Here is a 23,818-nt window from a genome sequence, read left to right as displayed (position 1 = left end):
AGCACCCACCAGCCCAAGAGGCTTGTCTGCTCACCCGCCGGGGCGGGTGGGGCTGGGAGCTGAGGCTCGGGCTTTGGAGGTCAGACCCCAGGGAGAGGACTGGGGTTGGCTGTGTGAACACAGCCTGACGAGGGTTAGTGCGCCACAGCTAGCCGGGAGGGAGTCCGGGAAAAAGTCTGGACCTGCCAGAGAGGCAAGAGACCATTGTTTCGGGGTGCGCGAGGAGAGGGGATTCAGAGCACCGCCTAAATGAGCTCCAGAGACGGACGTGAGCTGCAGCTACCAGTGTGGACACCAGAGACGGGCATGAGACGCTAAGGCTGCTGCTGCAGCCACCAAGAAGCCTGTGTGTGAGCACAGGTCACTCTCTACACCTCCCCTCCCGAAGCCTGTGCAGCCGCCACTGCCAGGGTCCCGTGATCCAGGGACAACTCGCCCGGGAGGACACAGGGCGCGCCTCAGGCTGGTGCAACGTCACGGCGGCCTCTGCCACTGCAGGCTTGCCCCGCATTCCGTAGCCCTCCCTCCCCGCGGCCTGAGTGAGCCAGAGCCCCCGAATCAGCGGCTCCTTTAACCCCGTCCTGTCTGGGCAAAGAACAGACGCCCTCAGGCGACCTACACGCAGAGGCGGGTCCAAATCCAAAGCTGAACCCCAGGAGCTGTGCGAACAAAGAAGAGAAAGGGAAATCTCTCCCAGCAGCCTCAGGAGCAGCGGATTAAATCTCCACAATCAACCTGACGTACCCTGCATCTGTGGAATACCTGAAGACAATGAATCATCCCAAAATTGAGGAGGTGGACTTTGGGAGCAACTGTAGACTTGGGGTTTGCCGAATGCGACTGACTAGTTCCTGATTTCTATGTATATCTTAGTTTAGTATTTAGAGCTTATTATCATTGGTAGATTTGTCTATTGATTTTGGCACTCTCTTCCTTTATATATATTTTTCCCCCTTTTCTCTTTTTGTGAGTGTGTATGTGTATGCTTCTTTGTGTGATTTTGTCTCTATAGGTTTGCTTTTACCATTTGTCCTAGGGTTCTATCTGTCCATTGTTTTGTTTAGTACAGTTTTTAGCACTTGTTATCATTGGTACATTTGTTTATTGGTTTGGTTGCTCTCTTTTTTTTTAAATTACTTTTATATTTTAATAATTTTTTTTTAGTTTTTTATTTTAAAAACTTTATTTTATTTATTTTTTCTTTCTTTCTTTTATTTTTTTTCTCCCTTTTCTTCTGAGCTCTGTGGCTGAGAGGGTCTTGGTGCTCTGGCTGGGTGTCAGGCCTGAGCCTCTGAGGTGAGAGAGCCAAGTTCAGGACATTGTTCCACCAGAGACCTCCCAGCCCCTTGTAATATCAATCGGCGAGAGCTCTCCCAGAGATCTCTGTCTCAATGCTAAGACCGGGCTCCAATCAACGACCAGCAAGCTCCAGTACTGGACGCCCCATGCCAAACAACTAGCAAGACAGGAACACAGCCCCACCCACTAGCAGAGAGGCTGCCCCAAATCATAATAAGTTCACAGACACCCCAAAACACACCACTGGATGCGGTCATGCCCACCAGAAAGACAAGATCCAGCCTCATCCACCAGAACACAGGCACCAGTCCCCTCCACAAGGAAGCCTACACAACTCACTGAACCAAACTTACTCACTGGGAGAAGACACCAAAAACAACAGGAACTAAAAACCTGCAGCCTGTGAAAAGGAGACCCCAAACACAGTAAGTTAAGCAAAATGAGAAGACAGAGAAAGACACAGCACATGAAGGAGCAAGGTAAAAACCCACCAGACCAAACAAATGAAGAGGAAATAGGCAGTCTACCTGAAAAAGAATTCAAAGTAATGATAGTAAAGACGATCCAAAATCTTGGAACTAGAATGGAGAAAATAAGAGAAATGTTTAACAAGGACCTAGAAGAACTAAAGAGTAAACAAACAATGATGAATAGCACAATAAGTGAGATTAAAAATTCTCTAGAAGAAATCAATAGCAGAATAACTGAGGCAGAAGAACAGATAAGTGACCTGGAAGATAAAATAGTGGAAATAACTACCACAGAGCAGAATAAAGAAAAAAGAATGAAAAGAATTGAGGACAGTCTCTGAGACCTCTGGGACAACATTAAATGCACCAACATTCGAATTATAGGGGTCCCAGAAGAAGAAGAGAAAAAGAAAGGGACTGAGAAAATATTTGAAGAGATTATAGTTGAAAAATTCCCTAATATGGGAAAGGAAATAGTCAGTCAAGTCCAGGAAGCTCAGAGAGTCCCATACAGGATAAATCCAGGGAGAAACACGCCAAGACACATATTAATCAAACTATCAAAAATTAAATACAAAGAAAAAATATTAAAAGCAACAGGGAAAAGCAACAAATAACATCCAAGGGAGTCCCCATAAGGTTAACAGCTGATTTTTCAGTAGAAATTCTACAATCCAGAAGGGAGTGGCAGGACATATGTAAAGTGATGAAAGGGAAGAAACTACAACCCAGATTACTCTACCCGGCAAGGATTTCATCCAGATTCGATGGAGAAATTAAAACCTTTACAGACAAGCAAAAGCTAAGAGAATTCAGCACCACCAAACCAGCTTTACAGCAAATGCTAAAGGAACTTCTTTACACAGGAAACACAAGAGAAGGAAAAGACCTACAATAACAAACCCAAAACAATTAAGAAAATGATAATAGGGACGTACATATCGATAATTACCTTAAATGTAAATGGATTAAATGCTCCAACCAAAAGACACAGCCTGGCTGAATGGGTACAAAAACAAGACCCGTATATATGCTGTCTACAAGAAACCCACTTCAGACCTAGGGACATGCACAGACTGAAAGTGAAGGGATGGAAAAAGATATTCCATGTAAATGGAAATCAAAACAAAGCTGGAGTAGCAATTCTCATATCAGACAGAATAGACTTTAAAATAAAGACTATTACAAGAGACAAAGAAGGACACTACAGAATGATCAAGGGATCAATCCAAGAAGAAGATATAACAATTGTAAATATTTATGCACACAACATGGTAGCACCTCAATACATAAAGCAGATGCTAACAGCTGTAAAAGGGGAAATCGACAGTAACTCAATAATAGTAGGGGACTTTAACACCCCACTTTCACCAATGGACAGATCATCCAAAATGAAAATAAATAAGGAAACACAAGGTTTAAATGACACATTAAACAAGATAGACTTAATTGATATTTACAGGACATTCCATCCAAAAACACTTTCTTCTCAAGTGCTCATGGAACATTCTCCAGGATACATCATATCTTGGGTCACAAATCAAGCCTTGGTAAATTTAAGAAAATTGAAATTGTATCAAGTATCTTTTCCAACCTCAACGCTATGAGACTAGATATCAATTACAGGAAACAAACTGTAAAAAAATACAAACACGTGGAGGCTAAACAATATGATACTAAATAACCAAGAGATCACTGAAGAAATCAAATAGGAAACCCAAAACTACCTAGAAATAAATGACAATTAACATGATGACCCAAAACCTATGGGATGCAGCAAAAGCAGTTCTAAGAGGGAAGTTTATAGCAATACAATCCTATCTCAAGAAACAAGAAACATCTCAAATAAACAACTTAACCTTACACCTAAAGCAATTAGAGAAAGAAGAACAAAAAACCCCCCAAAGTTAGCAGAAGGAAGAAATCATAAAGATCAGATCAGAAATAAATGAAAAAGAAATGAAGGAAGTGAAAGAAAAGATCAATAAAATTAAAAGCTGGTTCTTTGAGAAGATAAACAAAATTGATAAACCATCAGCCAGACTCATCAAGAAAAAAAAAGGAAAAGACTCAAATCAATAGAAATAGAAATGAAAAAGAAGAAGTAACAACTGACACTGCAGAAATACAAAGGATCATGAGAGATTACTACAAGCAACTAGATGCCAATAAAATGGACAACCTGGAAGAAATGGACAAACTCTTAGACAAGTACAACCTTCTGAGACTGAACCAGGTAGAAATAGAAAATATAAACTGACCAATCACAAGCACTGAAATTGAAACTGTGACTAAAAATCTTCCAACAAACAAAAGCCCAGGACCAGACAGCTTCACAGGCAAATTGTGTCAAACATTTAGAGAAGAGCTAACACCTATCCTTCTCAAACTCTTCCAAAATATAGCAGAGTGAGGAACATTCCCAAACTCATTCCACGAGGCCACCATCACCCTGATACCAAAACCAGACAAAGATGTCACACAAAAAGAAAACTACAGGCCAATATCACTGATGAACATAGGTGCAAAAATCCTCAACAAAACACTAGCAAACAGAATCCAACAGCACAATGAAAGGATCATACACCATGATCAAGTGGGGTTTATCCCAGGAATGCAAGGATTCTTCAATATATGCAAACCAATCAATGTGATACACCATACAGACAAATTGAAGGATAAAACCATATGATAATCTCAATAGATGCAGAAAAAGCCTTTGACAAATTTCAACACCCATTTATGATAAAAACCCTCCAGAGAGTAGGCACAGAAGGAACTTACCTCAACATAATAAAGGCCATATATGACAAACCCAGAGCCAACATCATTCTCAATCGTGAAAAACTGAAACCATTTCCACTAAGATCAGGAACAAGACAAGGTTGCCCACTCTCACTGCTATTACTCAACATACGTTTGGAAGCAATCAGAGAAGAAAAAGAAATAAAAGGAATCCAAATCAGAAAAGAAGAAGTAAAACTGTCACTGTTTGCAGATGACATGATACTATACACAGAGAATCCTAAAGATGCTAGCAGAAAACTACTAGAGCTAATCAATGAATTTGGTAAAGTAGCAGGATACAAAATTAATGCACAGAAATCTCTTGAACTTTTATACACTAATGATGAAAAATCTGAAAGAGAAAATAAGGAAACACTCCCATTTACCACTGCAACAAAAAGAATAAAATACCTAGGAATAAACCTACCTAAGGAGACAAAAGACCTGTATGCAGAAAATTATAAGACACTGATGAAAGAAATTAAAGATGATACAAACATATGGAGAGATATACCATGTTCCTGGATTGGAAGAATGAACATTGTGAAAATGACTATACTCCCCAAAGCAATCTACAGATTCAATGCAATCCCTATCATACTACCAATGGCATTGTTCACAAAACTAGAACAAAAAATTTCACAATTTGTATAGAAACACAGAAGACCCCGAATAGCCAAAGCAATATTGAGAAAGAAAAGTGGAGCTGGAGGAATCAGGCCCCCTGACTTCAGACTATACCAGAAAGCTATAATAATCAAGATAGTATGGTACTGGCACAAGAACAGAAATATAGATCAATGGAACAGGATGGATAGCCCAGAGATTATCCCACGCACATACGGTCACCTTATCTTTGACAAAGGAGGCAAGAATATACAATGGAGAAAAGACAGCCTCTTCTATAAGTGGTGCTGGGAAAACTGGACAGCTACATGTAAAAGAATGAAATTAGAATACTCCCTAACACCATACACAAAAATAAACTCAAAATGGATTAAAGACCTAAACGTAAGGCCAGACGCTATAAAACTCTTAGAGGAAAACATAGGCAGAACACTCTACGACATAAATCACAGCAAGATCCTTTTTGATCCACCTCCTAGAGAAAGGGAAATAAAAACAAAAATAAACAAATGGGACCTAATGAAACTTAAAAGCTTTGTACAGCAAAGGAAACCGTAAACAAGATGAAAAGACAACCCTACGAATGGGAGAAAATTTTTGCAAATGAAGCTACTGCCAAAGGATTAATTGCCAAAATATACAAGCAGCTCATGCAGCTCAATACCACAGAAACAAACAACCCAATCCAAAAACGGGCAGAAGACCTAAATAGACATTTCTACAAAGAAAACATACAGATGGCCAACAAATACAGGAAAAGATGCTCAGCATCACTAATCATTAGAGAAATGCAAATCAAAACTACAATGAGGTATCACCTCACACTGGTCAGAATGGCCATCATCAAAAAATCTACAAACAATAAATGCTGGAGAGGGTGTGGAGAAAAGGGAACCCTCTTGCACTGTAGGTGGGTATGTAAATTGATACAGCCACTATGGAGAACAGTATGGAGGTTCCTTAAAAAACTAAAAATAGGGCTTCCCTGGTGGCTCAGTGTTTGAGAGTCCGCCTGCCGAAGCAGGGGACACAGGTTCGTGCCCCGGTCCGGGAAGATCCTGCATGCCACAGAGCGGCTGGGCCCATGAGCCACAGCCATTGAGCCTGTGTGTCCGGAGCCTGTGCTCCGCAAATGGACAGGCCACAACAGTGAGAGGACCACATACCGCAAAAAAAAAAAAAAAAAAAAAAAAAAAAAACTAAAAATAGAACTACCATACAACCCAGCAATCCCACTACTGGGCATATACCCTGAGAAAACCATAATTCAAAAAGAGTCATGTACCACAATGTTCACTGCAGTTCTATTCACAATAGTCAGGACATGGAAGCAACCAAAGTGTCCATGGACAGATGAATGGATAAAGAAGATGTAGTATATATATACAATGGAATATTACTCAGCCATAAAAGAAACAAAATTGAGTTATTTGTAGTGAGGTGGATGGACCTAGAGTCTGTCATATAGAGTGAAGTAAGTCGGAAAGAGAAAAACAAATACCATATGCTAACACACATATATGGAATCTAAAAAAAAAAAATGGTTCTGAAGAATCTAGGGGCAGGACGGGAATAAAGACACAGACGTAGAGAATGGACTTGAGGACACGGGGAGGGTGAAGGGTAAGCTGGGACGAAATGAGAGAGTGGCATGGACATATATACACTACCAAATGTAAGGTAGATAGCTAGTGGGAAGCAGCCGCATAGCACAGGAAGATCAGCTCGGTGCTTTGTGACCACCTAGAGGGGTGGGATAGGGAGGGTGGGAGGGAGATGTAAAAGGGAGGACATATGGGGATATATGTATACGTATAGCTGATTCACTTTGTGATACAGCAGAAACTAACACACCATTGTAAAGCAATTTATACTCTAATAAAGACGTTAATAAAAAACAAACAACCTAATGAAAGAAGTCTTTGTAAAAAAAAACCACGTGGGAGGGGAGGGGAAACAATCCACATGAAAATCTGTTCTGTTTCACCAGCTATGCATCCTTCCCCTCCTAAGATCATATATTCCACAGTTCCTTAGAGATTTTTCTAAATGATTACATTGTGTTTCAATCTTTCCTATTCATCTTCCACGCCTCTGTTACTTGTTCACTGGGAGTGAAATGGAGCAGAACCCTGTGTTCCCTGCCCCCCTAAGTCCTCAGCCTGGTTTTGTCTGTGGAAAAACTTTAGCCAAAGAATAAGTTTAATCAGAGAAGTGAGAAAATTCAGAAACAAAGCAAAACAGTCAAAGGAGGACAAGTAATAACAATTTAGTCGTTAAGCATAGTCAAGGACCTTTAGTTCCTTCTTAAGGGCTTCAGATAATATTCTGAGCCATATCCTGTGAGCTGTCTTATAGACACTGAAACCTCCACCAGGTGGAAGAAGTTAAGTGCATGATGACCAGACTGTAGCCATGACATAAGCTGCCACAATTCCGAGAACTGGCCTCAAGGAAATGGGAACAAACCAACCCTGGAACTGAAGACTAACTGTACTTAAAACAATCAAGATGACGCTGGTCAGACCACCGATGACCAATTTCAAGATGACGGCCAGAGCTGAATGTGCTGTTTCTGCACGTAGCCCCCTCCCTTCACGTATAAAAGCTCTTGCCCACTGGGTGTAGGAGCGGGGTGTTTTGGCCTTTGGACAGGTGTCCACCCTCCCCCCCAATCCTGGTTGCTGGCATCCAAAACAAAGCAAACTCTCCTTTCCACCAACCTTGCCTCTTTATTGGCTTTCGAGCGGCGAGCAGCCAGACCCCACTTTCAGTTACAGGAGGACATAGCATTAAAAGTAGGATGGGGCTTCCCTGGTGGCACAGTGGTTAAGAATCCACCTGCTGATGCAGGGGACACGGGTTCAAGCCCTGGTCCGGGAAGACCCCACGTGCCGCGGAGCAACTAAGCCCGTGCACCACAACTACTGAGCCTGCGAGCCACAACTACTGAGCCCATGCGTCACAAGTACTGAAGCCTGCACGCCTAGAGCCCATGCTCCGCAACAAGAGAAGCCACCACAACGAGAAGCCCGCGCACCGCAACAAAGAGTAGCTCCCGCTCGCCGCAACTAGAGAAAGCCCGCGTGCAGCAACGAAGACCCAAAGCAGCCAAAACTAAAATAAATAATTTTTTTTAAAAAAGCATGATGCACTTTGAGGTCAGAGGTACCTGATTCACAGCTCTGTCACTTTCTGTTATGGGCACTTAAGCAAGTGCTTAATCCTTCTGAGACTCAAACATCCCGAACTGGATTGGCAAACGAGACTTGTGGGAGGGGCCCTACCTCATGGGGAAGTTACTGGAGAGTGGACAGAGGAGTAGAGAGTCCATCTGTCTTAGAAGAGGAGAGACCACGAGATCCTGCTGGAAGCCTGGCACTGCCGGGCTCAGCCCTGGCAGCAAGGAGAGGGGTAAGCAGAGTTCATTACTCACGGGACTCCAATCTCGAAGATGTTGTTCTGGATCAACTGCTTCCCCAACATGATGATGCTGAGCTGAATGCACAGCTCCATGAGGCAGCCCCCAGGGGCGCACTGCAGGAGGAGAAGAGGAAGGACGGGGCGGTCAGGCCAGGCGGGGCTCAGAGGGGCAAGGGCGCGAACTCAGCCAGCCTGTGGAGGCCGCAAGGATTGGGGCAGGGCGGGGCAGGGCGGCAGGGGCACCTACAAACCACTAGCCTAGCCGGGCATGAAACACCAGGGGCTCCACTTGCCTCTTCCATGCGGTAACCGTCAAACACATAAACGTAGCTTCCAGGTCTGCCCACAAACCTGAAACGGAGAAGTGCGGGAAGAGTTAGGGGAAGAGAGAGGGAGTCAGGACTGCCTGAGGGCGTGTCTCCTGAGTGGCCCAGCCACTGCCCGATGTTGTTCTTGAAAGGACTGGCCAGGGTGGGCGCTCATCACCGGGAAGGAGTTCCTACCTGTTATCAGCTAACAATCACCCACAACACGTAGGGTTCACCTCTTGATTTTTAGTTTTTATAGGAATATAGTTGATTATAGTTGATTTACAATGTTGTGTTAGTTTTTGCTGTACAACAAAGGGAATCAGTTATGCATATACATATATCCATTCTTTCTTAGATTCTATTCCCCTATAGGCCATTACAGAGTACTGAGCAGAGTTCCCTGTGCTATACAGTAGGTCCTTATTAGTTATCTGTTTTATATATAGTACTGTGTGTGTCAATCCCAATCTTCAATGTATTCCTCCCTGCCCCTTACCCCCCGGTAACCATAAGTTTATTTTCTACATCTGTAACTCTATTTCTCTTCTGTAGATAAGTTCATTCGTAGCTCTTAACGTGGTCAAATTCCAAGGGGAGGGGATTGACGCTGGGTCTGGAATGGGGCTGGGGCACTCTGTGTGCGCGCGCGCGCGCGTGTGTGTGTGTGTGCGTGAGAGAGAGATCATTTCAGAGCCTAAACACAACGAAGTCTGTATTGTCTCTAAGTGCACTGTCCTGCACCTTTTTCCCTCAGCTCGTGTCAAGAATCGAGTTCTGATTGCAATTCCTCCATGAGGGCTTCTGATTTCCCAGAAAACGAAGGCCAAGATGGACTAAAGTTGCAAGTGGAGATTCCTGGGACCAGAAAAGAAAAATCCAGACTTCTTACTGAAAATACTTAGAGGAATGGAAGAAGCCTGCCTCATTCCTCTTCTAAGACCTCAGAGTCTATTTTATTGGGGGATAAGAAGATTGAGCCAATGGGGGAGGCAGAGAGGTACTAGCCAACCATGGAACCAGAGAGGTCATCAGAAGAATCCCACTTTCTTGAAATGTCATCCCCTCACCCATCTATTGAAATCCTACTTGTCCATTTGAGGCTCAGCTTGACTTCCCTCCTTGGTGAGGTCTCCCTGTCTCTGTTCATCATTAAGTGTTCCCCTAATACTTCCTTTGCACCATTTTTATGGTACTTACTGCAGGTTACACTGTGCTGTTGCCAAGACTACCACAATCACTATTTATCACCCAGGACTGTTATATAGTAAAGAATATGACTGGTCACTGTCCCTGATCCCTGGGAGGAGCCTCTAAACCCTTGGAATTTCCTGATAGGAGTGTCTTTGTTATTCATGGTGGGCCCCTGGGACTAGACCTAAGTTTATGCTAATGAGATGACTCAGGATGGGGAGGCCAGTGCCAGAAAGACCAACCAGGTGATCAGAGAGTTGGGGCTTTGATCCCAGGAAAAGCAGCCGGACCTCAGCTCGGGGAGAGGGACTGCAGACTGAGTTCCATCACATGAGCAATGCTTCATTCAATGATGCTTGTATACCAGGACCCCAGCAAAAACCGTGGACACTGAAGCTTGGACGAGCATCCTGGTTGGTGACGCACATGGACGTGCCAGGAAACTGACATGCTGAGGACATCCTGAAGACACGGGAGCTTCTTTTCAGGATTCTCCTAGACCTTACCCTACGTGCCTCTCCCATCTGTCGCTTTGAATTTGTATCTCTTTGTGATAATAACACCCTAATTTTAAGAAGAGCACATTCCAAGCTCTATAAATTGTTCTAGTGAATTATCAAACCCAAGGGGTTAGTGGCTGTAGCCAGTTGGGCAGACCCATCAGTGGCCTGAGAGCCCCAGAGCTTGCAGTACTGTCTGAGGTAAGGGCAGTCTTGTGGGAGACTGTGCTCCTCATCTGTGAAGTCCACACTAACGCTGAGTAGTTGCCATCAGACCTGTATTGCAAGATCTAAGAGCCACTGGCTAGACATGAAATTCCCTCCTGTCACAGCCTCCAAGTTGAGAGACACAAATTCCTCTAAGACTAACCCTTCAGGGCCCAGAGCCGAATCACTGCAGAGTTTCCCATGTTAACAGAATCTGAAGATGCTAATCCAAAATGATTTAGGGCAGCCAGGTGGCAAAGGGAGTGGGGAATGGGGCCAAGGGTGTAAACTGACAATGGAGACAGGCTGACTCCAGTGGAGGGCTCAGTCTTCATGACCAATTGCCCTTCCATGTGTGGCACCGAGATACTCACCTCCCCTTGAAAAAGGCCACATAGAAGATGGGTGAGTAGGCATTGACAAACTTTAGCAAGAAAGCCTTGAGTACCAGGCGCTCTTCAAATGTCTTCTCTGTTTTTGGAACCTCTGAAAGAGAAGAGCAAAGCGGATCAGACTGACAGACAGACTTCTCACCTCTCCAGAGTTGTGACCCTGTGACGTGAGCCATTATCTGTCAGTTTACTCCTTCAGAGTAGAAACTAAGAGATCCATCTCTCTCGCACCTTAGAACTGACTTCATCTGGGAAGTCCCAAGCGGTGTTCCAGGTAGTATGAGGCTACAGAAGGCCAAGCGTACATACGATCATCACCTGTCTCTTTCCGCTGCCCTCCGCTTACCCACGCAAGCAATGGTTTCACACTGGGCTCCTCAAAGAGGGATCTGGGCAAGCAGAACATCCTCCCGCCACCCTTGCTTCATCAAGAGGAAGTCAGCTTTCACCTGCATACTTGACACTTCTACGGAGATGTTACTTGAACAAACATCCCTGACAGAAAGCCCTGTTAACCAGTGAACAGAAGTCAAGAAGCAGTAAAAGCTTGTCTAAGGAGATTGCCCCAGGCATACATGAGCCCCCAGGCACCTGTGGCCCTGGGAGGGGACTTGAGAATGAGGAAGCTTAGTGATTACCATCACTATTGTGATCCTGGCCTTGATTTTCCCCTAAGGCTGAAAGAAGGGAAAGTGAAGAGTTACCCGTCCTGGTTCCCATGAGAAATGCGGTGTCAGTCCTGGAGAGCCAGCAACACTGGAAACTTCTTCATTCTCCAATCTCCCCTCCATCCTAAAACCCACTTGAGTTCACTGATGTTGGCAAACAGTCCTAGAGGCCCTGGCAGGCCATGCTGAACCCACAGAGCTCCCAGCCCCTCTCAGCTGTGTGTTGAGGGGTGGGATGATTTGCTTGTTCTGTTTTGCTACAGAGATGGTTGTAGGAGCAGATTTTAGCATCAGACATATTTGAGTTCAAATGCTAGATGTAATTAGAGAAGTGAAGTTATATAAAAAGGATAATGATACCTCCTTCACAGGGTTGCCCTGAAGACACAATGGGAATGCTCATAGAGCACTCGGCCAGGTGTTTGGCACATAGCGGACCTCAGTAAATGATGTTGTCCTAAACATCAGCAGCAGCATCATCACAGTCATCACCATCACAATCATCATCACCACCATCATCACCACCATCATCATCATCACCATCATCATCATCATCATCACCATCATCACTACCATCATCACCATCATCACCATCATCATCACCATCAACATCACCACCATCATCACCATCATCACCATCATCATCACCATCATCACCACCATCATCATCATCACCATCATCACCATCATCATCACCATCATCATCACCACCATCATCATCACCACCATCATCACCATCATCACCATCATCACCATCATCACCACCATCACCATCATCATCACCACCATCATCACCTTCATCACCATCAACATCACCATCATCACCTTCATCACCATCATCATCACCACCATCATCATCACCATCATCACCATCATCATCACCATCATCACCATCACCACCATCATCATCATCACCATCATCACCATCACCATCATCACCATCATCACCATCATCATCACCACCGTCATCACCACCATCATCACCATCACCATCATCACCATCAACATCACCACCATCATCATCACCACCATCATGCAGGTCCAGCAGCTCTGCTTTCCACAGCACAGTTGGGCCATCACAGGCTGGATGTCTGTGCACATGACTAGCCCCCTGAGGTTCCAGGCATCATTTCCATGTGATTACTGATCACTTTCTACCAATCGACGGAGAACATGGCTGGTACGTGATCCTCCTGGCAAGAGGATTCTGCTGGCAGAGATCACCCATAGGTGATCCTCTGTCCCCACCCCACAGAACCACAGCCCAAGCTTTCTGAGGTCCTCCAGACAATTCTGGCAATAGCATTGCCTGCTAGGGAGTCTGGAGACATCGTCATTAATTCTACAGGAGATGAGGTTGGAAAAGTCTACCATGATATCCCTCAGCCAACAGATGGCTTTGTGGTTTTCTCCTTCCTACCACACATGGACAGACACATGTGCAACCCCATGGATAAAAGTGCTGGGCAATCGCACTGCCGAGCCCAGCAAGCATCTGGATAATGACTTGTACTCACCATTTATGGTTAATACTCCCACTTCTGCCAGCTCTTCTTTAATTTCCATATGTTAGCAAAGCCCCTTCAAACTTTAACCTAGAAGGCCTTCCCCTCCCTGCTACAAATCCTGCCCTACAAAGAGGCAGGACCACCCTGTTGATTTATACTCATCCTGCCCTCCCCGAGCTCCAGATCCACATCCACTTCTTCAACCTCTTTCCGCTCTGACTAAAGAAAACGATTCTGAGGCGCAGGTGGAAGTGCCTGCCATCGAGTTCTAAGGTCACTTTCGGTTTTAAGATCTCATAACTCTGAACCCTGAAGTGGCTATTAACCTCATCGCCTTCCCCACCCCCATCCCACCCGCCCCCACCATGTACGGTTTGGATGGCTTTTTCACAATGAGTGAGGTCAGAGAGATACATCTTCTGGGGGGAACACAGCTGGTGTCAGATGTATAGTACTCTACTGTGCACGTTTATTGAGTTAATGAATGACATGACGTGACATGAAAAAAACATTATTTGGAAGAAGTAAATACTGAAGTATTTGTCATTTACTAAAAATTCCCTGTCACATGACAAGGAGGGCAAAGCCTAAGGAGGGACCTTTGTCTGTTGGGCAGGATAACGGTATGAAGATATGAGAGGAGCAGCCAGAGAGAGTTAGATTCCCTAGTTAAGAGAAGAGACAGGGGTGCTAGAGGTAGATGCAGGGCCCAAAAAAGGCGAGAGCCAGGGCTCTGGGAGGGGCAAGGGCGGAGAGGGGGATGGGGGGGGCTGCTGCGTGACAAGTGGGGGGTGCCTGGTTGAAATGTCCATTAATTTCTGCTGTGTAATTTGTAGTGTGACCCCCTCATTTGCCTCTCCATAGACTCTCCAGGAAAGACTCACTACAACTGCATTCCTTACCAGTGTCAAAGAATCCTGGATGGGTTCTTAGGGGAGGGATGTGCCAAAGGGCTGAGTCCGACTTCAAGATGAGCACAGGGGCGTGAACAGAGGCTCCCCGCCATACCCTGTTGTAGCTGGGTTACAAAGCAGAGAGACTGGGGACAGAGAGGCAGAGAGAAAGGAGGAAGGGGAGGAGGAGAAGGGGAAGAAGGAGGGAGGGAGGGAGGGAGGGAGGGTAGATGAAGAAAGTCACCGCCTATCAGTAAACGAAGGACGGGGCAGCCATCGAGTCATCAGCCAGTGCAGCCACCCTGGACTGTGCACCCTGAACTGAATCCAGAACGGAGCAAAGCAGGACACTGACCCTAGATAGTTAAGGTGCATATCAAAGAGGTGATTTCAATGAGCCCGGACTCTTGCATCTTCTCAAACTTAGAAAATCGCTAAATTCATTAACTTGTCTGTTTTTCTTTAACTAACAGTAATCTTTCGATGGTCCAACTACCTGGTTTTTGTTGCAGAAACTCCTGTGTATCCTGGCTCCCCCCTCACCTCTTCCGAGCAGTCCCTCAGAGCTACCTGAGAGTCTGCCTCCCGGGCTTAAGTAATCAGAAAGTCCACTGAATAAAACATAATGCTCAACTTTTAGGTTGTGAATTTTTTTCAGTGGACGGAAGGAAGGAAGGAAGGAAGGAAGGAAGGAGGGTGGGAGGGATCTCTTTCAACGGGAGTTTGAGCCTCTGCCTAACCAATTCAACAATAACTTAATAACATCTTGTGTCTCAATTTTAAATATTTTGGGGGCAAGAAAATGAAAACTGAGGTCACCTCAGTTTTCAGGTAATCAGGTCTGAGGATCTAAAAATTTGGAAAACTCACCTTGTAAATGTGGCTAGAAGGGGATTAAGGATGAGGTACAGAGAGGCACGTGTCTTTGATTTTCTTTTATAATTGCCTTTGAACTCTTTGTATGCAGATCCCCCAATCCCTACAGGAATTCCCTCTAAGTTCTCTGGAAAGAGAATCCAGTCCCTTCAGAGCTCTTTGCTCCAACTGGAAATGAGTGACTTCCTTCCTCCATCCTGATAAATCATGGGTCTGATTATTACTTATTATGTTTATTTCTAAAAACAGCCTGTGCCTATGCTTTTAAGGCCATGAGCCACCATAAATAATGGGCATTTCCAATAAACAATCCAAATCCCCTTGATAGGCCACTAAATCAGTCGAGGGTCCCACAACAGAGAAGCTCTGCGGCCATGCTGGGTGCTTTGCTGAGAGTTCTGGGGAAGTGGCGGGGGAGGGTCCCAGGGAACGCGGCCCTGGGGAGGGAGAGAACGGGGGCCCTGGAGCTCCCTGCGAATTTGGGTCTCTTTTTTTTTTTTTTGATTGAAGTATAATTAGCTGATTTACATACAATATTGTACCATCTTAGAATAGGTCTCTTCCAACAGCCAACATGACGAGCCTCGCCTACCTACGACAGTGAAACAGAACAGGTTTTTCAGGGTCCTTTTGGGGTGGGATGATGTCTACAGCACAGTGAGGGCACTTCAGGACACTGGGCACCATCCCCTGATAGGACACAGAATCTGGAGTGGTCCCAAACTGAGCCCATGAGAAAATGGACCAGGCTTGTGTTTCATAAAACTCCAAATAAAGTGTCTTTAGATATCAATTGCTATGGGGATGGAGAGGAGGAGAGTCAACATGGAGACAGTGTGAGAAGGGAGAATGCAACCCCTCTCCAGCATTCCCAGGCTCCTGAAATCTCACCTCCCCCAGGAAGCCACCCCAGGTTGACTGCAGGCCATCTGAGAGTTTCACCTGCTCACCACCAGCTGGAGCAGATTTCGGACAAAGGGCAGACTCTAGGACCAGGAGAGACCATCAGAGAATTCCTGTGTGGCGCCCTTACTCAACCCCCTCTCTTTTAAGTGTTAAACCTCTGACGCATTGTGTCATGAAAAAATATGAGTATAAATGACCCAGCTGTAAACTGCCTTGGAAAATAATTAGTATGAAAGCCCAAGCGAGTCTCAGGGGGCCAGCTCAGAATTCCAAGTCCCCAGAGCACCATCCTCGTCATATGGAAACAGCACGGCGGGCAAGAGGATGTCGGCTGCAGAATCGGAATTTTGGAAGAGCAGCTCATCCTAATGGGTGTCCCTGACCATCCAGCATATACAGAATGACGGCGACAAGACAAAAAGGCGACGTGCAGGTGTGAACTTCAACCAGTTCCAGCCCTGGCACGGCTCTGGGAAGGACGGAAGCTGCGTCAGAAAGCAAAGGCGCCACAGCGTCCCCTGCCTCTCCCCCAGGACAGATCCAGCTTTTACAAACAGCAGTGTTTCCTGACAGCCCAATCCTCTGGCCTTCCCTCTGTTTGTGTGTGTGGGCAGGTGTGTGGGTTTGGGGGTGGAGGTGATCCCGGCCTCCTGTGTGACGTTGTTGCCTTGTTTATGCCATGGGGAGGGAATCACCCTGGCAGAAGCCAGCGAGCTGGATAACCAGGCAGCCAGTGCATTGTCCCAGGGCACTGAGCGCCCCAGAGCTGGAGATTACGGGTGGGTGCTCCTGAGATACCCCTGGAGCCCTAGAGAGTCTCTAAGCACAAGGGGCCCCACCCTTAGAGTCAGGAAGATGACGGCTGCCCCCAGACAAAGGGACGGGAGGCCTACTGTGCTCTAGCAGCCCGGCCCCAGGTGACAGTACATTTTAAGGAAAGGGGACACAAAAGGGAGCAAGCACCTGCAGAGAGAGAGGGAGACAGACAGAGAGCAGCGCTCTGTTACAGGGCACCCCTGAGAACTCCAGCACGCTGCGCAACACTTGACACGGGGTCCCCGTTCACCTGTTCCATCCGCTCTATGGGATGCTCTCCTCGTGGCAATGAGGGAGCAGGGAGAGAACAGGTCGGTGTGCCCGGGTCACAACCGCAGACACAACACCAGTGGGGTCATCCGGCAAACACACTTGCTGGTCTAGAAACCGAGCCCCCAGCGAGCAGAGGGGGAGTAATCCCATCTCAGTCCATCCCCTGGTGTCTTCCCAGGGGAAGATCACCCAAAGGGAATGTTTTTACCTTTGCCATCATTATCTTTTTTTTTCCAACAAATGTCCACCTGGTGACCATTGTGTGCCAGACACTGGGTGCTGGGAATACAGCCGTGCGCCGGATCAATGAGCTCCCTGCCATGTGGTGCTTACGGTCCAGAAGAGGGAGGGGGGCGTGTCGGAGGGCAGTGAGTACTGACGGAATCCACAGGAAGACGAGAAGCGGGAGGAAAAGGTGACAGGAAGACTGTTTTAGTCGGAGTGGCCAGGAGAGGTCTCTGAATGAGGAGCTGGGGGCAGGGGTGGAACAGACAGTCCCAGGGGCCGGGGCATTCGGAGTGACGAGAAAGTATGAGGAAGAGGAATGGAGAGGAAGGGGTTCTGCAGCCACTGGAAGGACCTGAGATTCACGGGACACACAGTGGGAAGTCTCCTTACGGGTGAGGCAGAGAGATGCTGAGAAGGACCCCAGGAAAGGAAGCGTGTGTGTGCGGGCATGGAGTGGGGGACAGAAGCGGAAGCAGAGAGACAAACCAAGACTATGTCGTTGTCCAGGTGGGACACGACCAGTATTGGGAGGGAGGTCGTGAGAACTGATCAGAGCTGGGAAACGTCTGAAGGAGGACTAGACAATACTTACCAGACGGGAGTTTAGGGGTGAATAAAAGAGCGATCCAGGAGGATGCTTGGGTTCTGGTAAGAGCGTGTGAGTGCTACTTCCTGAGATGGGAAGAATGATGAAAGTGACAGGTCTGGAGGGGAAATTGAGAGTTCAAAGTTAGACTCACTGAGTTACTGGGCCTGTGTGCTTCTGCCCTCATGCCCCACGGCGGCTGGGGCTTTGTGTGACTTGAGGACCATCCTCCAAAGCCCCTGGCCAGCTCTGAGGCATCAGATCCTCAGGCAAGCCACAGCCTGCAGCGGGTGATTTCCCAGGTCCGCTCTGCTCTGGTCCTCTGTGTCCTACGGCACTACCGCGGAGCCTATGACACGGGGAGAGGAGGTTCCGGGCTGGGAGCAAGAAGACCTTTCTGTCCCACTTTCCTGCAGAGACGTGACTTACCTTTCTGAGCCTCACCATCCTAACTCCTAAAATGGTCCCTTCCTGAAACACTTGTCGTGAAGTCCAAGCAAAAGTCTGGAAAGCACGAAACACCGTGTAAGGTTGCAAACACTTGCTGTTCGTAGGACGCTGTGGCAAGGCACTCGATTAGACTTTTCATTTGTACATTTGTTTCCACTTCTTTGGTGAGAGAAATGCCAGCAGGTTACCCGAGAATCTCTGACCGAGCCCTCTTTGAAGGCTGGGGTGGGCTGGCATCACTTGGGGTGATGAGGGCCCCCCTAGTCACTGAGGGTCACCTCCCGCAGGGAGAGGTGGGATGAGGTATCATCAGATCTACTGTGTTTTGAAAGTTTAAGAAGACAGGCTGTAGGCAGCTAGGGTGGATTTCCAGGGAGAAGGGAGTCTGGGTCTGCGTGATGAATGACATCTTGGAGATGCGGATGCAGGTACTATGTGTCCTGATAGCTGCAGACCCTTGACGGAGCTTCCTCTGAAGGAGAGGACGGTCCTTCCTTAAAGAGACCAGTGACCTGTCTGGGACTGGCGGTGTGGAGGGACCATCTCAGCAGCGGTCCAGCCTCTCCTGTCCGATGAGACGAGGCCAGCATCCGGCAGCAATGTGGTGTAGCAATGAGACACACGAGGAGTGAAGGGCTGGCCGTACTCTAGGTATTTCCCTGTTGAAGCACGGATGTTGCCCTGACCCTCCTCTGTTAGTCAGCATCGCACCAGGAAACAGTTTACCTCAGATGGTTCAGAGGAAGGGATTCTAACGAAGGCACAGTTTTGCCAGAGGTGAGGGCGAATCAGGGAAGAGATGGCCCCAATTCCGTCTCCTCTACCCCCTAAGCTCCTTCCATTGCTTCCCACTGGCTGAGCCCAGCCACCAGTCAGCGTGGGGTACCTGGTGATAGAATCTGCTGGGCCTCGGGGCACAGACCACGGTGGACGCAGGGGGAGAAGGGGCCTGGAGGGAAACGATGGCCAATAGAGCATGACCACCATGACTCCCTTGCTTCTCATGGATTCAGGCTCTGGGTTCTCAGAAAACTCAAGAAAGGGAGAGGCATGTATGGGGCTTCTTGCTAAAAGGAGAGATGGGGGCTTCCGTGATTAACTGGAAAAACGAGAGAGACGTGTTCATAGTCACAGCTCAAGTTTGGGAGGGATTCTTGCCAGTTGTATTAAACTGTTATAAAAGTAGCAGTGTCATTAATAACCGTTCCACAGACTCGGGCTATAACCATGCTCGTGTCTTCTGCATTCTAGCAGCAGCCTCCCACCATCCCCTCTGCTTCCCAGATGACATTTACAGTTACTTTAAGCCAACATCACAGAGGGGGGCCCTCAAACAATGGCAGAATCTACCCTTCCCCTGGCCTCCCAGATGGGACGGGCAGGAGGCCACCCAGGCAGTCAGGAGCTGCTGGCAGACCAGGAAAACAACCCAGCAGACATGACTCGAAGCCAGATTTCAAAGTGCCAGTACTGTGGTCTCCCCACCCGGAAGGCACAGGTCTCAGACCAGCCCACACACATCCACGCGCATCCACACGCATTCACTCACATCCACACGTATCCACACGCATTCACACGTATCCCCGCACATCCACCTGGGTCCCTGCTCCGGAAGCGCGCTCCTGTGCAGGCTTAGGCCGCAGGGAAGCCGACGCCCCTTGCCCCAGTGCTCAGAGCCAAGAAAGCAGCCCTTCACCCTGCGCTCTGAAAACACATGTCGTGCACATTTGATGGGAAATTAGATCCATCCCTGTATACCCAAAATGTTTCTCTTTAAAGAATTTGTGATGTTCCGGCGGCCTTTGGTTCTGAGTTTCCCCCTCCTTTTCATTTCTTCCCTCTCTTCTCTCCTCAGGGGTCAGATGCAGCCTGGGCAGAGGATGGCTTAGAACTGGATGAACAATTCTAGACTCAGGACTTCCTGGTGGTACTTCAATTCTTCCAAAAAAGGTGTTTTTTTAAAAAATTTAATAAAGCATGCGAGACCCCAAAGTCCGCGAACCTGCGGAGGTCTCCTCATGCCTGCGGGCCTGCACGGGGGGCTGGCTCCCACTGTCTCCCCGCTTGTCCCCAGAGGACGTCCCCACCCCAGCGACCTGACGTTCTCATGGGTGGGTGCGTCGCATTTTAAATCTTCTGGAGCCTCTAATGTGTTTTCTTCTGCTTTCCCAACACGTTTAGAATTTCCCGAGGCCAAAGGACAGCTACGTATTACCAGGCAGTGGGGCGCTGTGGTCTCAGCGAGGACACCAAGGCCAGGGTCGTCACCACTCACAGCCAGAGGACCTTGGGCCTGTGGGAGGGTTGAGACCACCCTCACCCTTGGGGCTACTTTGAGGATTAAATATACTAATATACATAAAGTGCTTCGAACAGGCTGTGTGTGTGTGCGTGTGTGTGTGCGTGTGTGCGCATGCGTGTGTGTGCGTGCGCGCGTGTGTGTGTGCACACCACTATTAACTATGGGTCTTGGTCAAGTTTCTAGACCTCTTCAGACCCCTCATAAATAAAGTGAAAGAAACAACCAGTTCCGGGCGCTAACGTGAAAATTAGGTGAAACGCTGTACATACAATGCCCGCCGGTGCCTGGTACACAACGGGTGTCAGTAAAGTCAGACCCTTTCCCCATCTCTCCTTTTGTCACTTCCCTGCCCCCGCTCTGGTAGCGACACTCAGGAGCAGGGTTCAGCAATATTTAAACAACCCACAAACACAGCCTCTTCCTGAGAACTGGAGGCTTTGACTTGACACAATAATTGTGCCCCAGGTACACACAGTGAGCCCAACCCTGTAACTAGGAGAGACTCAGTGCAGAGTAAAGATGAATCATACAGCCCCACACACAAGCCAGCACTTTGCAGAGTTTGAAAGGAGAGGAGGGGGAGAAGCCTGAGTCAGAGAACGACGCTGACAAAGACAAGCCCGTGGCAGCTGGATTTTTCAGCTGAGAAGCCTGGTGTCAGCCCTGCCTTCCTCGCTCTGCCTGGAGCTAGAGTGCACATGGGGCCCCTTCTAGGCCAAGCCGGACCCATGCCTATGTCAGTCACCACAAGACCCAACCATTTCAGGAACACTAGACGTCATACTCCCCAAGCTTGGGCTCGGAAGCTCATTGCCTCACGGGCACAGTGCACCCTGTGCCCTGACCCAAGTAGGAAGCTGCAACGGTCTGAATGTTTGTGTTCCCCCAAATTCACATGTTGAAATCCCAACCCTCAAAGGTGATGGTATTGGGAGGTAGGGTCTTTGGGAGGTGCTTAGGTCATGAGGGTGGAGCCCTCATGAATGGGATTAGTGCCCTTATAAAAGAGACCCCCCCCCCGCACAGAGGTCCCTCGCCCCTTCCACCACGTGAGGACACAGCAAGGAGATAGCCATCTGCAACCCAGAAGAGGGCTTTCACCAGGCCCCGGCCATGCTGGCACCCTCACCCTGGACGTCCAGCCTCCAGAAGTCTGAGACATGAGTTTCTGTTGTTTATCAGCCACCCAGTCCATGGCATTGTGTTATAGCAGCCTGAACAGACTGAGACAGCAGCACACCTTGAGCTGGTCTGCCTGGTGACCCCTGTCGTCTTACCTCAGACCCTGGCCTACCAAGATGCCCGAGCCCCAGCCTGTTTGCCTGGGTGTCTGGTGTCCTAACGTCCTGCCCAGCTCTTGCTTGCTTCCTCTTCCAGGAACTGGATCCTTTCCCTAGAACCCCCTGTAGCCCCTCCAGGAAAGAACAGATCACTAGGGACTAAGACAGTCCTTGTCCCACCAGTTCACTGAGATCCTCACAAATGTCAGCGACTGATACTTGCTGAACCAGGCTACACACTTTGCACAGCATGCGTTGGCCGACAAGGTCCCAAAGCATCTTTGTTTCCCCAGACACCCCGACCCCAGACTTCAGCTCAGTCCCTGCGCCACCAGGACCGCGTCACCTCCAGATGATAGCGTGTCTTGCACCCAAGCCCATGACTGTTGTTATCCTGGCCACCAGGTAGACAGTTACTGTCTTTATCTATCATTAATCACACTCAAGGAATTTAACAAATTCTGTCTTTTGTCACAAATATTTGTGGCAAGAACAGACCTCAGATAGGCCTGACACTGGGGCCTGTTGAGGGGCCTCCTAGGGAATGGCTCTTCCATCACCCAGTTTTGCAGGAAACACTCAGGAACTCATTGGAATTGTTTACACCAGCTGTTTGCACCTGGTGAGCAAAGCACATGGTCACCGCCTCCTCATCCATCAGGAGATCTGGGGCAGGAAGCCAGACGGGAATTAAACCCGTCTGGGGCAAAGGAAGCCCCTAAGCTTGGCAGGACCCTCAGTCTATCAGGTGGCCTTATCCACAGCTTTATGTCCCCGTGGCGGCCTGGGGGCTCTGCTGCCTGCAGGTAGCCCTGTCACACCATTCACGAAGGAGGCAACTTCGAGAGGTCCTTTAAGGGGAGAGTCACTGAGGGTTACTGCAGCCTGAGCCAGGCATAGGGTGATGGGAGGTGACTGTGAGTTAAGTGGTCAGAGGGGATGGAAGCAGACACTGGGAAGAAGGTGGTTGAGAGCCTCTCAGATGCTAGTTTGGATCTGACCACCTCATTAGTGTGTGAACTCTGCTTTTAAGAAAGATTCTAGCCTTTGGATCTCTTTGTTGCATCTTCTAATCACTGCCCCATCGATGGCAACTTTGCATTTCCCCGATCTGTCTTAATAGTTCCTCAGATCCTCAGGTCAGCAGGCAGGGTTGAAACCATGAATACATAAACACTCACTTCAGCCTCTCCTGTGGCTGACAGGATGCCTCGCCTGCAAGCATTCCTTGAAAAAGAATCTGAACGCATGAGTGAAGAGACAGATATATTTCACCAATAACTGCACCAACAAGCGTGGGCTAAGATCTACCAGCGAGCAGGCTGGGGAGGAGAGAAAAGAAAAGTAAGGCGGAGTGGCTGTTCTCCAGGGCTTTGTAGCCTGGTTGGAGCAACTGGCAGAGAACTTTCCTGCTCATGGAAGGTCCACGAGCTTCCACGCATTTCCAACCTCTTCCTGATCAGGCTGCTTCTAGCTGGCACGCTATGGGCAGAGGTGATGAACGATGCCTCTGTGACAGCCTCGACGTGACCCTCCGGCGCTCTGTCCCTAACACGGTGCCCACGTGGCCTCCATGGGTCCGGGTCCTCGGCAACTGCATGAAGCAGAGACCCTGCCCTGTCACACCAACCACGCAGCGCGAGCGAGAACCGATAAACACCTTCGTGGTAGGGCAATGAGATTCTAAGATTAAGGCCTCGTCTGGTCTAAGAGTGGGAAATCCGGGAATGATATCAGACGGTATGTGACAAACTTCCAGGGAGTGAAGCAGGTCCTTACCTGCTTGGGAAGCACCCCAAGCTTCTGGCCACGTTGCTGGTTTATA

The 23,818-nt window shown here is 47.9% G+C and overlaps 1 protein-coding gene across 4 annotated transcripts in view; it reads right to left on the bottom strand.

The window, feature by feature from the left end:
- ANO2 (anoctamin 2) overlaps window positions 1-23,818 on the bottom strand; it is a 339,121-nt gene that overhangs the window by 51,030 nt on the left and 264,273 nt on the right. For all 4 annotated transcript variants that reach the window (XM_033867162.2, XM_033867161.1, XM_033867163.1 and 1 more), the window contains 3 exons: window positions 11,190-11,301; window positions 8,900-8,957; window positions 8,620-8,720 (listed from right to left, as the gene is read on the bottom strand). In XM_033867162.2, the coding sequence (XP_033723053.1) occupies window positions 8,620-8,720; window positions 8,900-8,957; window positions 11,190-11,301 (271 nt within the window). The remainder of the gene's footprint in view (window positions 1-8,619; window positions 8,721-8,899; window positions 8,958-11,189; window positions 11,302-23,818) is intronic.

The sequence above is a fragment of the Tursiops truncatus genome, chromosome 11, assembly GCF_011762595.2.
Source record: "Tursiops truncatus isolate mTurTru1 chromosome 11, mTurTru1.mat.Y, whole genome shotgun sequence".
Taxonomy (NCBI): Eukaryota; Metazoa; Chordata; class Mammalia; order Artiodactyla; family Delphinidae; genus Tursiops; species Tursiops truncatus.
The sequence above is the reverse complement of the archived record's forward strand: the minus strand, read 5'-3'. Positions and strand labels throughout refer to the sequence as shown.